General features: G+C 51.0%; 1 protein-coding gene across 4 annotated transcripts in view; it reads left to right on the top strand.

Moving 5' to 3' along the window:
- GAS7 (growth arrest specific 7) overlaps window positions 1–16,402 on the top strand; it is an 83,781-nt gene that overhangs the window by 43,723 nt on the left and 23,656 nt on the right. For all 4 annotated transcript variants that reach the window (XM_050981351.1, XM_050981350.1, XM_050981353.1 and 1 more), the window contains exons 3-6: window positions 251–322; window positions 1,845–1,930; window positions 5,221–5,274; window positions 13,985–14,074. In XM_050981351.1, coding sequence (XP_050837308.1) covers window positions 251–322; window positions 1,845–1,930; window positions 5,221–5,274; window positions 13,985–14,074 — 302 coding nt within the window. The remainder of the gene's footprint in view (window positions 1–250; window positions 323–1,844; window positions 1,931–5,220; window positions 5,275–13,984; window positions 14,075–16,402) is intronic.

The raw sequence follows: 16,402 nt of genomic DNA, 5'->3' as shown, positions 1-16,402 counted from the left end.
AGGTGAGTGTTCCCAGGCAGTGACCTGGAAGAACCAGTGATGCAGCTTCCAGTCTGCTCTGTCTCCACCCATCCCAGCTGGCAGCTGTGGCGGGGAGAGAGGAAGGGCAGGGAGGTGCAGGCATCTTCCTCACAGGGTGAGAACCTGCTTCAGAGGTCAGTGGGGGTCAAACCCACTGGTTGATGTGTCATAACTCTGATATGTGTACAAAAGCCTCCATCACCCTGACCCTGGTGTTTTCCTTCCACAGAAACGACGTGGGAGCGGCCGAGCAGTGTGCCTGGCACTCCCAAGAGCCCTGTGTCACAGAAGAGTTCTGCAGGTACTGTCTGATGCTGTGCCTGGGTGAATCTGCTTCTCTGCCATTCAGCAAAGCAAAGGAAAGTGCTGTGATTTAGTGGGAGAGAGACTTGATGGACATGGAGAATTATGGAATGGTTCAGGTTGGAGGGGACCTTAAAGATCATCTCATTCCTACCACCTGCCATGGCAGGGACAGCTTCCACTGTCCCAGGCTACTCCAAGCCCTGTCCAGCCTGGTCTTGGATGCTGCCAGGGGTCCAGGGGCAGCCACAGCTGCTCTGGGTACCCTGTGCTAGGGCCTGCCCATCCTCACAGATTTTCTCTTAATCTCTGATCTCAGTCTATCCTCCCACAGTTTAAAGCCATTGCCCCTTGTCCTGTCACTCCAGACTCCTGCCTAATGTCCCTTTCTGGCTCTCCTGTACCCCTGTTAGACTCTAATGTCTCCCCAGACCCTTCTCTTCTCCAGCCTACATGGCTGTGAGAGTGTAGCAGAGCAAACATGGTGGGGCTTTCCCTCCTGACACATCTTCTGGGCTATTGTTCCCCTGCCAGCCCATCTTCTGTCTGGGTGTCTGAAGTGTCCACTCAGGACACTGAGGGGTGGCTCCTTCTGGGTGCACAGAGGCAAAGAGGGGCCCAACAAGCACCTCCTCAGTCCTGCTTTGTGACAGGGCAGGGAAATCCAGGAGCTGCAGACACACGTGGGCTGCCCGATGCTCTTCCTCACAGAGCATGTACACAGCCAAGAGTTTCAGCACGTGATGGCTACAGGGGTGACCACAAATATCATCTCTGTCTGGACTTGAGGTTGCAGGGAAACAAGTAACAGAGTCAGATGTGTAACTGTGCTGAGAAGCTCTTGGGTACTGCAGAATGGCAAAAAGCAAAAATTACTCTAGAATAAAAAAAGTGTTAGATGTCAAGGCCATTGGTGCCAGCTGACTGTAAATAAAGCAGCTTAGAGGATGTTTTCCTTAGAAATTTTTGAACTGGTGTCCCTCTTTATTGGCAGAACTGGGTGGGTAGTCTGGGTGAAGATTGTGCATTTCATTGTGACCAAAGGATTTATAGTGTAGTTGAGTATCTTGTTTTAACACTAGTCTGAGCATCATTCATTGCTCAGTATATTAAAAAAAAGGCAATTTATATTCCATGCAGGAACCAGAAACATCTTGCAAGGCTTGCTTTTTTTAGCATGAAAACTCCCTTGGACCAGTACTTTTAATGGATGCCAGGTGCCCATCAAGCCACTCTGTCACTCTCCTCCTCAGGTGGATGGGGGTGACAGCTACAACAAAAGGGTTGGGATAAGGGCAGGGAGACATCTCTCATTATGGTCATGGGCAAAACACACTCCACTCAGGAAAATGTTTAATCTATTACCCATCAAATCAGGGTGGGGTAATTAGAAGTACAGCTAAGCCTTAAACACTGTGATCTATATCTGCATGTTCAGTTATGGGATTAGTTTTTAGATTTGTGCAGTTTTTCACTGGCTATCAGCAGCAAGCCTGCTAACTCTCCATCTGTTCTTGCAGTGAATGGCTACTACATCTCTGGGTCCCCAGTGCACCAGCTCGACTCAGGTCACACCAGCCTCCGAAAACCCAGTGGGGACCCCCAGGTAAGTTCTTGGGGAAAAGCCAAACAGCAGGAGCCAAGAATAAATGGGTTTCTAAGTAGTTGAGAAATCCACCCAGAGCAAGAAGTCAAGATGTCATTTTCTTTTAGAAACTCTCAGATCAGACAGATTTGTTGTGTGCAGTATAGTTAGGCTTTGTGTCCAGCTGGTAAAACAGTAAAAAAAGCCAAGATCCTTTGGAATTTTTTGTCCTATCAGTCCTTTCTGAAAAATTCACCAGGCCACTTCAGTCTCTATTAACAACCCTATGAATTTTCCTGCCACTCCAGCCTGAACCCTGGGCCTGTGTCCAGCACAGTCCTCTCTTTACACTTGCACATCCGCCCATGTCTGTATCTCATTGTATTTTCCTGCAGCTCCAGCTTTCCCTCCCAAAGACACTATTCACAAAGAATTCATCCAAAGCTTTTTTCTCAATGACTTCATCCCCTCTGGCCTGTCCCTCACAGCCCCTCCTGAGTGCCTCACCCAGCACATCACCCCAAGTTAACCTACAGGATGCTGACCTGTGGACCTCCCCTGCCTTTGTCCACATTTCCAATAAATATCTCTGCACTTTTGCTTGCAACATGTCATATCCCTGGGAAATTCTTCCCCACAGGTCTGCAGATGCAGCACAGGGCTCTCTTCCAGCTCCTCCCATGAAATTCTTTGCTCCCTGCCAAAACATCCCCATATGACCATGTGACTGCCCCAGCTTGTGGATCACACTCCACTTGGGCTGTGCTTCCCCACCCTCTGGTGTTTCCCCCAGTGGTCCCAGACCTGAGTTTTCTGTTTCCTTGCTCTGTGAAAGTGGTGAGTCCTTTCGCAGTGCTGAATACCTCTGTGGAAATGCCTGGTTGATTGGTGTGCTGCTGCCATGTGGAGCTGGCCTGCCTGGTGCTCTCTGTCTCTGACATTCTCTGTTTCTTGGGTTAAGTTTTGTGTTGTCTGAACACTGTCCCACTTTGCCTTGACTCTCTTTTCTCACATGCTGCCTCTTCAGTAGTTCCCTTCAGCCTTTCACCTAGGCCAGTGTTCCTGGTTTAGATTCCTGGCATTTCTCATGAGACAGTCCAGCTCTTTGGATTCCCTGTTTCTTCCACATCAAACATCTTGTACTAACTCCCTGTGCTGCTGTTTCTCTGAGCAATTTGCCTGGGCTGGAGACAGTGAGCACCTAAAGTAGGTCAGAAGCATTTTAGAATCTTACATAGTGCATTACCAGACACCTCTGTCCACACATCTCCCGTGACTCCCTCAGAGAACCCAAATAAACTTGTAGGCTGTGACTTCCTTCAGAAAGTCCCTTGTGAATCCCTGTGCCAAAAAAAAAAAAAAAAAAAAAATTTCAAGGTGTCTGACTCCCATGTTTTTTAGCTGGCTTGGAACACAGTCAGATTAACTAACTTCTGCAGAATTTCCTTTGTACCAACATGTGCCACCTTCTGTTTTTACACTGCTGAGTCTTACTCAAATTCACAGACACCTTTTTATTCAAATTCATGTCTGAGATACATGAGGAGTCATAGAGTCACAGAATGGTTCAGGTGGAAGAGACTCCAAAGCCCATCCAGTGCCACCCCCTGCCATGGGCAGGGACACCTTCCACTGTCCCAGGTTGCTCCAGGCCCTGTCCAGCCCAGCCTTGGACACTCCCAGGGATTCAGAGGCAGCCACAGTTTCTTTGGGCACCCTGTGCCAGGGCCTGCCCACCCTCACAGGGAAAAATTTCTTCCTCCTATCCCATCTAACCCTGCCCTGTGTCAGTGGGAAGCCATTCCCCCTTTTTCTATCACTTCAGGCCTTTGTCCACAATCTCTCTCCAGCTTTTTGTAGACTGACCTCAGGTATTGAGAGTTTCCAGTGAGGTCTTCCTGGAGCCTCCTTTTCTCGAGGCTCTCTCAGCCTTTCAGTGCTTTGCAGTCTTTGCTCAGCTGACTCAACCATCAGCCTGTCAGAAATCCCTTTCATGGCTTTTCTCATTCCCTTCATCAGCTCCATGGTACTTTCTTTCCACTGTTCCATTATTACAGTTTTTTCCAAACTGAGCTCCTGGCTTCATCCCTGCTTTGAACCTGCTTTGAATTAGTTCTGAATCCCTAACAGGCTGCTGGTGGCATTAGTTCTCAGAACAGCTTGTGTCTACTCCCTCTTGGGAATCTGCTTTTCCTGGGGGCTGTGGCAGCTTCTGCAGTAGAGTCATTAGAAAGGAAAGCATCTGACCATAACCTGTGGTTGCAAGAAGCTGTTCTGCATAGCCTCAAAGCCTTTTTGGCCTGTCTCTCTCTCTCCTTGTGTGTCTTGGGCCATCCTAAGCTCTCTGCTTTGACTGCTTCCTTGTCTGTTCCTGGCACGGGCTGTCTCCCACTATGGAGCAGCTCCTAGGCTTTGGCCAGGATGCTTTCTTGGACCTGGGCTGCAGCCACCATGCAAACAAATGCTGGCAAGATCCCTCCAGCAAGCTCAGCCACATTTCTTGGAAGCAGGTCAAGGGGTGGGGGGAAAAGCCACAACTGAGAACAACGCGGAGCTATGCTGTGCTGGGCACTCAGCCAGACCTTGTTTATGGCTTCCTAGAGAGCAGCTAAATGCTGCCCGTTCAAGTTGTCACAACTGCCACCAAGGGGACAGCAGAACAGCCGTGAAGCTGCACGTGTGTGGTGCTGGCACCTTGCTGCTGCTGGGTGTCCAGTCCCAGGACGAGCACTGGGTGGGATTTGGGGTGGGAGTCCCAAATGATGCCAGGGATTCACGTGCTGCAGAGCAGTCACAGCATCTGAACCCCACCAGGGACCCTGCGACAGGGACAGGGGGGCACTCTGGGGCACATTTGTGTCCCTGTCCCCCAGGGGGACATGATGCCGCCATTCCCGAGGTGGGAGCTCCCTGATGGCAGGACACTGCCACCATCGCTGCCCCCAGCAGTGGATGTCCCCATCCCTGTTCTCGTACCCAGCAGAGCAAAGTGCCACCCATGGGACACCAAGACTGCTGTCCCTGTCCTCAGGGGGGTGTGACGCCACCATCCCACGGCGTGGCAGGGCACTCTTCCCACCCCCGCCAGCGGATGCCACCGTCCCACGGCGCAGCGAGCCCCGGCGCCGCGCTTGGTGCGGCGGGGGCGAGAGAGGCGGAGCAGCGAGCCGGGGCCTCCCGCAGCTCCCCCGCCCTCCCGGGCCGAGCCGAGCCGAGCCGTGCCATGCCATGGGACCCGCCTCTCCCCGCCCCGCGCAGCCATGCTGGGCTCCGAGAGCGGCCGCGATGATCCGCTCCGCTTCCCTCCGCAGAGCCCGGGCTCCCCGGCGGCGCCGCGGCGGCAGAGCAAGGAGAGCAGCCTGACGGTGAGAGCGGGGCACCGGGACCGCGGGGGGTTCGTGATGGGCACCGGAGACGCGGGGATTCCGTGATGGGCACCGGGGCTGCGGGGGGTTCGTGATGGGCACCGGGGAACCGCGGGGATTCCGTGATGGGCACCGGGGCTGGGGAACTGCGATGGTCCTTGATGGGCACCGCGGAACCGCGGGGATTCCGTGCTGGGCACCGGGCAGTGAGCTGAGGAGCTGCGGGGGTTCCATGCTGGGCACCGGGGCTGTGGGGATTCCGTGATGGGCACCAGGGCTTGGGAACAGCGGGGATTCCGTGCTGGGCACCGGGCAGTGAGCTGGGGAATTGCGGGGATTCCGTGATGGGTACCAGAGTTCGGGAAGCGCGGGGATTCCGGGCAGTGGGGATGGGGAACCGCGGGGATTCCGTGATGGGCACCGGGGCTGGGGAACTGCGATGGTCCGTGATGGGCACCGCGGAACCGCGGGGATTTCGTGTTGGGCACCGGGCAGTGAGCTGAGGAGCCGCGGGGGTTCCATGCTGGGCACCGGGGCTGTGGGGATTCCATGATGGGCACCAGGGCTGGGGAACCGCGGGGATTCCGTGCTGGGCACCGGCAGTGAGCTGAGGAACTGCGGGGATTCCATGCTGAGCACGGGGGCTGGGGAATCGCGGAGATTCCGTGCTGGGCACCGGGCATTGGGGCACCGCGGAGGTTCCGTGCTGGGCACCCCGTGCAGGAGCATCCTACCCCGGGGATTCCGTGCTGGGCACACCGTGCAGGAGCATCCTGCCCCGGGGATTCCGTGCTGGGCACCCCGTGCAGGAGCATCCTGCCCCGGGGGTTCCGTGCTGGGCACACCGTGCAGGAGCATCCTGCCCCTGCGGTTCCATGCTGGGCACACCGTGCAGGAGCATCCTGCCCCGGGGATTCCGTGATGGGCACCTCGTGCAGGAGCATCCTGCCCCGGGGATTCCGTGATGGGCACCCGTGCCGGAGCATCCTGCCCTGGGGGTTCCATGCTGGGCACCCCGTGCCGGAGCATCCTGCCCCGGGGGTTCCGTGCTGGGCACCCCGTGCCAGAGCATCCTGTCCCCGCGGTGTTTTGATGTTCAATCGCCGCTAAACCCACTCAGGGTTTGGGATCTCTGCCCTGTGCTGGGGTTCAGGTGCAGTTTTCCGTGGAATAGTGGTGGTTCCAGGATGAGCAGGAGGGAATGTGGTACCTAAGAGGTGTCTGGGGCTGTGAACCAGGTGTCCTGAAAAAACTTCTTCATCTGATCATCCCCCCTGCACAACAGCGTCCGTGCTGGGAGAAGTACTGAAGAGTTAGAGGAAGGATCTTTTTTTTCCCAATCTGTAATTGAGATGTCAAGGAGGTTTCTTGTGCCAGAGTGTCCAAGGAAAGATTTCTGGTGGAAAGTATAGGCAGAGGTTTTATATTTCACTGTGAAGTTAGTCTTGCATTTACTTTTAGTCTTTAAGTACAACTGGCTCAATGATGAGACTTTTTACAAGAACATGTAGTGACAGAACAGGGAGCAGTAGTTTAAAATTGAAAGAAAGAAGATACAGATTAGCTAGTAGGAAGGAATTGTTCCCTGTGAGGGTGGGAGGCCCTGGTACAGGCTGACCAGAGAAGCTGGCTGCCCCTGGATCCCTGGAAGTGTCCAAGGCCAGGTTGGAAGGGACTTGGAGCAGTTTGGGATAGTGGAAGGTATCCATGCCCATGGCAGAGGGGTGGACAAGATGGGCTTTAATGTTCCTTCCAACCTAAGCCATGAATCTGTGTTATGAATGGAAATGTTCTCAGTTGTATGATGTATCTAAATTTACAGACATTAATATATTTAGTGTGCTTGGTGACCTCATCTGGAACACAATTAGCACTTATGGGCTCTTCAGTGCAGGACAGGTGATTAAAACCAGAAAGGAAATCAAAATAGATGAATGAAAGTGGCTAGTAATAAAAAGTTTTATTTAAATGGAAATCAGAAGAAAAGCACAGATAAATTAATTTTGAGCAATAAAGGGGAGGCAATTCTTGCAGCTGCAAGTATTGGCAGGGTACCAAGTCCCTGAGAACAAAAGGAATAATTTAATATTTACATCCTTGTTAGTGTTACTATGAGGAGGAGATTGTTGTCTGCATTGTCACGTGCAGCCTGCAGATTTATTCATTAGTGAGCTGGGTTGCTGGTGACAGAGACCAGGGCTCAAAAGAAGCACACAGAAGTGCCTCTGACTGAGATGTGAGTCAGCCACTGCCATGCAGGTACAGTGTTCTGGGGCAGGAGGGGGAAATCTTCAACAGTTTTTGAAAAAAAGCCACTTCAATCAGTGATTTTAGTTATAAAAATAGGATGTTACCAATGTTAGTACTGGTAATTGGTTTATTGAGAGTGCAGTGTGCTTTGAAGCAGTACAAATCTGGATGTTCAGACATTTTTGCAGATGTCTGGGGGAATCAGCTGTTCCAGGGCTGCAGTGGCTGGGGCACAGACATGTCCCAGCCCTTGAATGCAGCTCCTGCCTGCTCAGATTGAGGGGTTGAGGTAAATCATGGGCTGAACATCACGTCCAGAGGGACTAGACATGGTCACACAGGGTGGGGTGCGCTGGGCTGCATGAGCACAAGAGGAGGAGAGCTTGTTCTCTGCAATCCCTGCTGCTTGCAGGGCTGAGGGCTCAGCCTGTTCTCTGAGGGTGGTTTTCCATGTTTGCTGGCCCATGTGCCATCAGGTAACATCTGCAAAGCAAACTGTGTGTTATGTCAGGGTCACTGGGTGTGCGTTTCTCCTGCAGAAGCCCAAAGCTTTCAAGTAGGATGAATCAGATAGACAAAAATAAGCTAATTTTAACAGCTGTTTGCTCCAAGCCATTGCCTCCATCAAGGCAGCATTGTGAAAAATAAATCTCATAAGGAGTGTAAACTGTAAAACAGTGGAAGTGTTTTTCACTGTCTCCTAGGAGGTTCTGTGTGCTCAGTGCCACTCAAGCTGACGTGGGGATGTTCTGCTTAGCAGAGCTGCAGGGCATGTCCTTAGCTTGCTGTCAGATGCTTTTCCTTGGTCTGTAGCTGTGCTCAGGCACAACCTCTCCTTGCAGAGGGGAATTCTGTGATCTACTTTGAGGCTTCTGGGCCAGGAAACCTCCCTCCAAACCGAAATCCTGTGGCACACAATCTGCAGACATCAGGTGATGTCCAGCCAAGCTGTTGCTGCGTCATCGCCTTCAGCAGAGGAGTGGGAGCATCTTCCTCAGGATGCATCTGCCTCCTCTGCATCCAAGTGGCATTTAGCAGCACAGCTTCTGGAAACCCTGAAGGCAGGTGGAGCTGGAGTATTTCCCATCTGTGTGCAACCAACAAGAAGAATCTGGTGTTTTCTCTTTGGTCAGTGAACATTACTGACGTGGTCTTCCATCTTCTTTGGAAGAGAAACTCCAGCTGGGTATATCAGAGGCTGTTATGGAACTGCAGGTGTGTGGTCTGTGCTGGTTTTACAATTAATTTCAAGGTGCACTTGCTGTTTTAAGGCTGGATGGTTTGCTGGCTGATTCCTGAAGATTCTGGCCATGAGTTGTCTGTGGAAGCTGGAGATATTCACAATAGGTGAGGGAGAGTTAAATGCAGAGTGTACAGGGGGATTTCACATGAGGAACAGAGCTGTGTCTTACTTGGAAGAGCAGGAAAGCTGCCTCATTATAAGGTATTTCTGAGTGCGGGTTTCTTTCTTAAAAATTCTCTAGTGCCTTGTTGGAATAGTGCAGGACCTGGAAAATGCTGGTGTTTGGATTGCATGTGCTGGCCACGTCAATGAACCGTGCTGCAGAGGGAAGATGGGCAGCCTGTGCACAGGAACTTGGGCTTTCCTGCTCTCTGCTCTTTGTCTGGCAAGTGTGGCACACACAGGGCTGTGATGAGCACAGCATGAGGCAGCACGTTCAGCACAGGTCCCCCCTCTGCCCTGGGGATGACTGGCTGATTCTGTCACAAAAGCCCTGGCTGGGCAGGGGCCTGAATAATCTCTGAACCTTTCTGCAGATAGACCAAGTGAAGAGAGCTCCTCCATGCTTTTGGCAGAATGTCTGCTTTGAAATAGGAAGGAATCAATGGATTTGTTAACAGTGAGGACTTGAATTGTCTGTTCTTCCCTTCTGTGGTACCAAAGCTGCAGCATCACCCTACCAGAGCCAAAACCAGGGCAAACTCATGGTGTTGAAGCTGCTCAGACATAGCCTAGGCATTTCTGGGCTTCCCTGTCAGGCTGCCAAGCTCTTCTGAGATCTCGTCCAGCCTTTGCTCTTGGCTTTTTTTACCCAAATAGTTCCATTTGCCACATGAACTCCATGTTGGCTGTTGTACTTTCTGAGTCTCAGCTGAAATTGTAAAGGAGATACTGAAGTGAGCCAGTCTGGCACATCTCTTTTGTGTTTAATGAGCTGAGAATGTGTAGAAATCAAAAAACTAAAGTGCATTTTTAAGTTGATGAGATAAGCAAAAATGTTGCCTTGCTTTAGTCACGTGAGTGTGGCACAGTAAGTTCTCCTGCTCTCTATTCATTTTATTTATGTTGTGACTGATGTAATAAACCTGTAGTTGATTATCTAAGCTTTGATCAAATTATTCTTGTTTTATTCTCGTTGCTTGGCAATGTCTCATTTACTGGTGAGTGACTTCAAAGCCTGCAGAGACTCTGAAATCCAGGAGATTAATGTGCACGTCCAATCCAACAAAGTTTGTTGTTCCTGTGCAAATCCTGTGCATTCACCTGGTTCCCCGGGTCTGTTCCTCTTTTGTCACCCTTTTGTGTCTCAGACATAATTAAGAGTCACCTACAACATAAACAGCTCATTTTGTGATTATTGCCAGTGTACTTGTGGGAAATAGGAGCTGGAATATTCAGCTGTTAAGAGTATAATTGCATTTGCTCATGATCTGTACACAGGCAAAAGTATTTTAATCCGTTGAGTTTGGCAAGAGAGATGCATTTGTACTGCTTCTCTGATCCCCTCTGTGTGTGTCCTCCCCCAAGCTTAGTTTGTCTCTTTTTTTCCTTCTCTGACTCTGATCCTTCTGTGCTCTTTAATCCAGTGACTCCCAGACAGGTTTTCTGGTGCCACTCATGGCCAGTGGCAGCTGGAAAGACAAGCTGCTGTCCTCTGGCAGGTTTGCTCAGCTCTTCCTTGGGGTTTTGCCCTGCTGCTGTCTTGTTATTAATTTTGCTCTGTTGCAAGCTGACAATAGACATTATTTTGACAAAGAGGCTGCATAAGAGCTTAATATCATGGTGAGGCTGATTATCACCTCAGCTGTCCCAGTGGAGTTTGTGGGAATGCAATGCAGGTCATCACACCTTGTTTTCTCTTCATCTTCTGTGATTCCATCATTATCTGAGAGACCTGTTTTAATTTGTTTTGTTTCTTCCTGGCAATTACAGCTGTAATAGTCACCTTCTGCAAGCTTTTGTTAGGCCTTGCTGGCAAGTCAGCATTATTAAAAATATCCACACTGCCACAGGTCTGGATTTGGAGCTTGCATGGAGCCTAGACAGCTCTCAGGGATGTGAGCAAAGTGTGGGCTCCCAAGATCAGTGAGGGCAGTGCTCCTTTGCTTCACTGTCCAGGGGACTGATGGAGCTGTCAGACATGGGGACATCATCTCCAGGTGCTTTGGCTGTCCTTACATCACTCAGCTCATCTCTGGCACCAAGCTGGTGAAGCTGAGTGGGGTTTTTTTCAGCTCCCTTTGCTTTTAGAAGGAAGAAAAGGAAGATTGGGAGGGGGGAATGCCACACTGGCACACCACTGCTGCTCAGTGCCAGCCTGGTGTTCCCCTCCTGCTGGGAAATCCTGAGAGGTTTTGGAAATACTGGGAAATCCTGAGAGGTTTTGGAAATACTGGGAAATACCAATCCAAGAGCTCTTGTTTAAGTATAAGCAACCTGGGGCAATCTGGAATTTTTAGTAGTATTTCTAGAGTGTAGAAAATTTTCATGCCCCTTACTGTAAAAAGATGTAAGTTCTGTTAAATTCTGTTTGCCATAATATTTTTGTTTGTTTGTTTGTTTTTAAGATTGTAAAAGCTTCTGCATTTCATATTTTTTTATTCTGGCACCAATTCCCTTTTAAAAGTGATACTAGACCCAGATGGCCTCATGACTCTTTCCAGACCATTCATCAATTCCCAACAATTCAGTCTTTAGAGAAATGAAGAATATTTTGATTTATTCCTAAAACTTTGAGAAACACTTGAATTAACCCTGCTTTCATCACCTGCTGATGTGCACACTCACTGTTCCACTTCCTGCTGAATTCCTGGAGTTCTGTGCACTGCAGTGAGACACTGTCACCAGTCCAGCCTTGGCAATTCCAGTGACTCTGTGGTTGTTGCTTCAGGACATTGAGACTCACTGTCACATCTCTAATCAGCAGCTTCCAACTGACACAGATTTAGTTTTTTGTGGAACAGGCACCGCCTTTAGCAGGGAGTGGGAATTTCCCATGCTGTTTCTCTTTGCAGATTTTTAAGCTGCAGGATACAACTCTTGTGCCTCCCACTGCAGATCACCTCCCTGTCCTGGCATGCAGTGCCATGACACAATGATCCAGCTCAGGATATTCTGTTTCTGTGGCTCTGTGATGCCCAGACTTCTGTTGAAGGCTGCAGAACGCACTTGGGAGGTGCAGTTGGTTAGGGCATGGCCATCCTGCTCTGAACTGAGCTGATGCATGACACTCCTCCTGGGGAATACAGAGGAACAGGGAGGGTGTTTGCAGTGCTGTCCGTGCTTGGGACCCTGTGGCCAGTGGAGGCCAGCTCTGGTTGGAGGTGCTGGCTCTGGCTGGACATTCTTGCTCTGGCTGGAGAGGCTGGCACTGTCTGGAGAGGCTGGCTCTGGTTGGAGGTGCCAGCTCTGGTTGGAGGTGCCAGCTCTGGTTGGAGGTGCCAGCTCTGGTTGGAGATGCCAGCTCTAACTGGACACTGTGCCTCTGGTTGGAGGTGCCAGCTCTGGTTGGAGGTGCCAGCTCTGGTTGGAGATGCCAGCTCTGGTTGGAGGTGCCAGCTCTGGTTGGAGATGCCAGCTCTGGTTGGAGGTGCCAGCTCTAACTGGACACTGTGCCTCTGGCTGGAGAGGCTGGCTCTGGTTGGAGGTGCCAGCTCTGGTTGGAGGTGCCAGCTCTAACTGGACAGTGTCCTTCTGGCTGGAGAGGCTGGCTCTGGTTAGAGGTGCCAGCTCTGGTTGGAGGTGCCACCTCTGGCTGGAGAGGCTGGCTCTGGTTGGACGTGCCAGCTCTAACTGGACACTGTCCCTCTGGCTGGAGAGGCTGGCTCTGGTTGGAGGTGCAGGGTCTCCAGTGCATGCCCACTGCCTGCAAAGCCCAGGTCTCTGACCTGCAGGTCAGTTTGGAGCCTGGTGGGAGCTGGAAGGCCAGACACATGGTTTAGGATCTAGTTGAGGTGACAGCCAAAGACAGCACAGGTTCAGGGTGCTCAGCCTGCTTGGGATGGGCTTGGCAAGCTCTGGGCAGGGTGATTTATGTGGTGCAAGCTCTTGCACTGTTACAGGGCAGCTGCTGAAGCTCCAGCCTGGGCAGAGGCAGCAGAACCAGTGTGGGTTTGTAGGAGCAGCTTGTATCAGCTGAAGGTTTTGTCTGCTGTGCTGTGGCGTGGTGGGTTTGTGCTGTGTCAGCACCCACATCCTTTCTGATCCTCTCTGGGCAGCCCAGAGGCAGATTCACTGCATGCCTTTGGGTCTGCCTGTGCAGCTGTGCTAACCCTGCCCACAGATTTGTGTGGATTTCCTGTGAGTTAACTGATCCAAAACAAACCCCCACCCCCATACAGTTACATCTGTGACATCGCATCCCCAACATCTCCTGATCCCTCGATGAATCAAGTGCTTTTACTGTTCCCATGAGCCTGAGAGGGGCTGATTTTAGGGGACCTGCCCAGCAGGGATTTGGGGTGAGCATTACAAAATGGGAGTGAGCTCTGACTCGTGCTGGTGCTTGCTCTGGAGGGCTCAGGTTTGCTCTGCAGTAGCTGTGGTGCTTCACTGTGCTGTTAGCAGGCTGCAGTGTTCCACTGGGAGAGCTTAATGACTGCTTGGATTTTTTGATGCTGTTGTTTAATGAGCGTGTGATGAGTCCTGTCTGACAGATCTCCGTGAGCACTGAAGGTTCACTGGCTCCAGAGTGCCCCTGCTCCTTTCTGCACAGAGCATCACTTCATCTGAAAAGGTCTCAGACATAGATTGAAGGGCTGTGCACTGATCAAATAATTCTTTTTTTTTTGGCATCCTGCAGGAGATGGCATAGCCAAGGGTGTTTTGCACTGACAGTGCCTGCAGTGCTCTCTGGTGCTCACTGTGTTTCTGTGCTCAGGATATTTCACATCAGGTTTTTTAGCACAGTTTTCAGGGATCTGGGAGAACTCCTTGCGTGGTGCTTTCCAAATCCTCTAGGTTTTCCTCATGTGAAATAGGGAGTTTATTTCCCTCTGAGCCAACACTCCTGCCTGCAGAGAGTAGCATTCTGGGAATACTTAGCTGCTGTTTCCATGCAACAACCAGTTTTTCTGCCCTGGCATGCCTTCACTGCGGATTTTCTGATGGATGTAACTTTTTATTTACCTATTTCTCATTAACAGCTAAATTTCATTACTCTCTAACTCTCCTTTTTTTTTGGTTTTTTGGGTTTTTTTGTATTTTTTTTTTTAACAGATCAACTGTGTGACTTTCCCCCACCCTGACGTAATGCCAGAGCAGCAGTTGCTGAAACCTTCAGAGTGGAGCTACTGTGATTATTTCTGGGTAAGTGGGCAGCCAGCCACATGCCACATGCAGCTCCAGAGCTTCCAAGAAAGTGCAATAAACAGCTTGATTTGTGGTACAAGGTAAAGGAGACTTTGGGCTGAGATACAATGCATTCAGGGAGTACCACAAAGACTGGGGATGCCAGTGAAGAGCTCCTGGAGACATCTGACCAGTCTGAGATGTGGCTGATCGTCAGAGAAAGAAAGGCAAGGACAGTTCTCAGGAGGTGGATTTGCTCAGGAAATAGGGAGGACGTAGGAGAAGCCTATGTTTCCTACATATTTCAAAATACCACAGGCAAAAGGGCAGTGCAGGAGGAAGGGAAGAGAATCCCAGAATCCCAGACTGGTTTGGGTTGGAAGGGATCTTAAAGCCCGCCCTGTCCCACCCTTGCCATGGGCAGGGACACCTCCCACTGTCCCAGGGTGCTCCAAGCTCCATCCAGCCTGGCCTTGGGCATTTCCAGGGATCCAGGGGCAGCCACAGCTTCTCTGGGGCCTCCCCACTCTCACAGGGAACAATTCCTTCCCAAAATCCCATCCAGCCCTGCCCTCTGGCAGTAGGAGCCATTCCCTGGGTCCTGTCCCTCCATCCCTTGTCCCAGTCCCTCTCCAGCTCTCCTGGAGCCCCTTTAGGCCCTGCCAGGGGCTCTGAGCTCTCCCCAGAGCCTTCTCCTCTCCAGGTGAGCAGCCCCAGCTTTCCCAGCCTGTCTCCAGAGCAGATTTGTTCCAGCTCAGTGGCCTCCTCAGACTCAGGTCCATGGATAGCAAGGTGGCTGGCAGGGAATGTCATTCCAGTGGTTCCCAGAGTATGAGAGCCAGGGATGCACAGGGAAGCAGGGGGTGCCCCTTCTGAAGCAAGCAGAGAGTTAAAAACTCTTTGTTAAATTGTACAGCTCCCTCCACAGGGTATTCCAGAGGTCAGATAATGAATGCATTCTTTGTAGGGTGAGGTTTGTGAAGGACTGGCCAATTTACAGCTTGAGTAGCTTTAATGCAGCCTGCAGCATCTGCAGTCTTCCATGGCTGGTGCTGTGTGTGCCCATTGTGCTCAGGTCTGTTTTCAGGCTCCTGAGTCACAAGAAAATGATGCAGTAGTCCTTGGAGTGTGGAGCTGATAGAAAATGCTCTTCCAGTGGAAAACTTCCCTTCCACCTGAATATTTTTCTGGGCAGTGAGAGGAAAACCACAATGGAATGAACAAATACTACAAAAGGAATCAGCAATGAAGCTTTTAGGAATCTCATGTGTGTTTTCAGTCACTGGTTATTGAAGTGTTTCCCTATGAAAAAAAAGTGTCAGTGTTGGAGGCCCAGCAGCATGTCCCCCTGTGCTTGCTCAGTGCTGATGGCAGGGCACTGCTAAAATACACTGACACATTTGGAAATGGTCACGTTACCACAAAATTTCTTCAGTTCCTTCCAGTCTTCTGATCCCAGTGGGCCCTAAATCATGAATGGTGTACAGACAGATTTTTTTGCACGTGTCTCACCAAAGTTCCTGCCCTGTTTGGTTCTCCCTACTCAGGTTCAGCCAGGGCTTGGTTCCATGGGTTGGTCACATCTTGATTTCAGTGGAGCTCTACATACAGCTCATCCTTGCAGATTTTATCCTCCCATAACTCTGCTTGCAGGAATTTCCTCTTTGGCCTTGTCATGGTCTGCCCACAGCTCGTTCTCCTCCCTCCATCATCTCCACTTCTCCCACTGTCTCAGCCTGCTGGTGCCTGGCAGGGCATCCTGCCAGTCTCCTGCTCTGATCAGTCTGGCATTTTCCTCTGGCTGGTTGTGCAGCACGTGGGGGATCAGAGCAAAACCTGCAGGGCAAAACTCTGAGAGTTTGGTTGTTGGAAGAGGGTAAGAAATGAAATAGGGAAGCAGAGAGAAAACTGTGTTGGTTCTTGAAGCCAGGGGAGCAAGGGGCTGTGTGAGAAACAGGCAGTGAGGGATGGGGTGTGTGGTGGCAATCTGGGATGAGTTTGCCTTGTTCTACAGCAGATCCCTGCAGGCTGGCTCTGTTTTCCTTTCTACAAATCACAGGTGAGCTTGGCAGGCTCACCTGTGATTTGTAAAACACCTAAAGGTGTTTTAGGGCTGGAAGGAGCAGCCCTGTCCTCCCCTCTGCCCCAGGAGTGTTCCCTTGTTGCAGGGTTCCTGCTTTTGGCAGGCTGAGCCCTTGGGGCTGACCTTACCCAGCTGGGAAGGGTGCTGGGCAGGAATGACAGCAGGGCTGCTGCTTTGGCCCCCACTGGCTCCCTTGCTGGCTAAAGATAATTGTAAAGCTTCTCTTTTTAAATTAAAAATAAAAAAAAAAGGAGTAATGGAGC

This window comes from Serinus canaria, chromosome 18, assembly GCF_022539315.1.
Source record: "Serinus canaria isolate serCan28SL12 chromosome 18, serCan2020, whole genome shotgun sequence".
Lineage (NCBI taxonomy): Eukaryota > Metazoa > Chordata > Aves > Passeriformes > Fringillidae > Serinus > Serinus canaria.
Note: the sequence above shows the minus strand (reverse complement) of the source record. Positions and strands in the feature narration are given on the sequence as shown.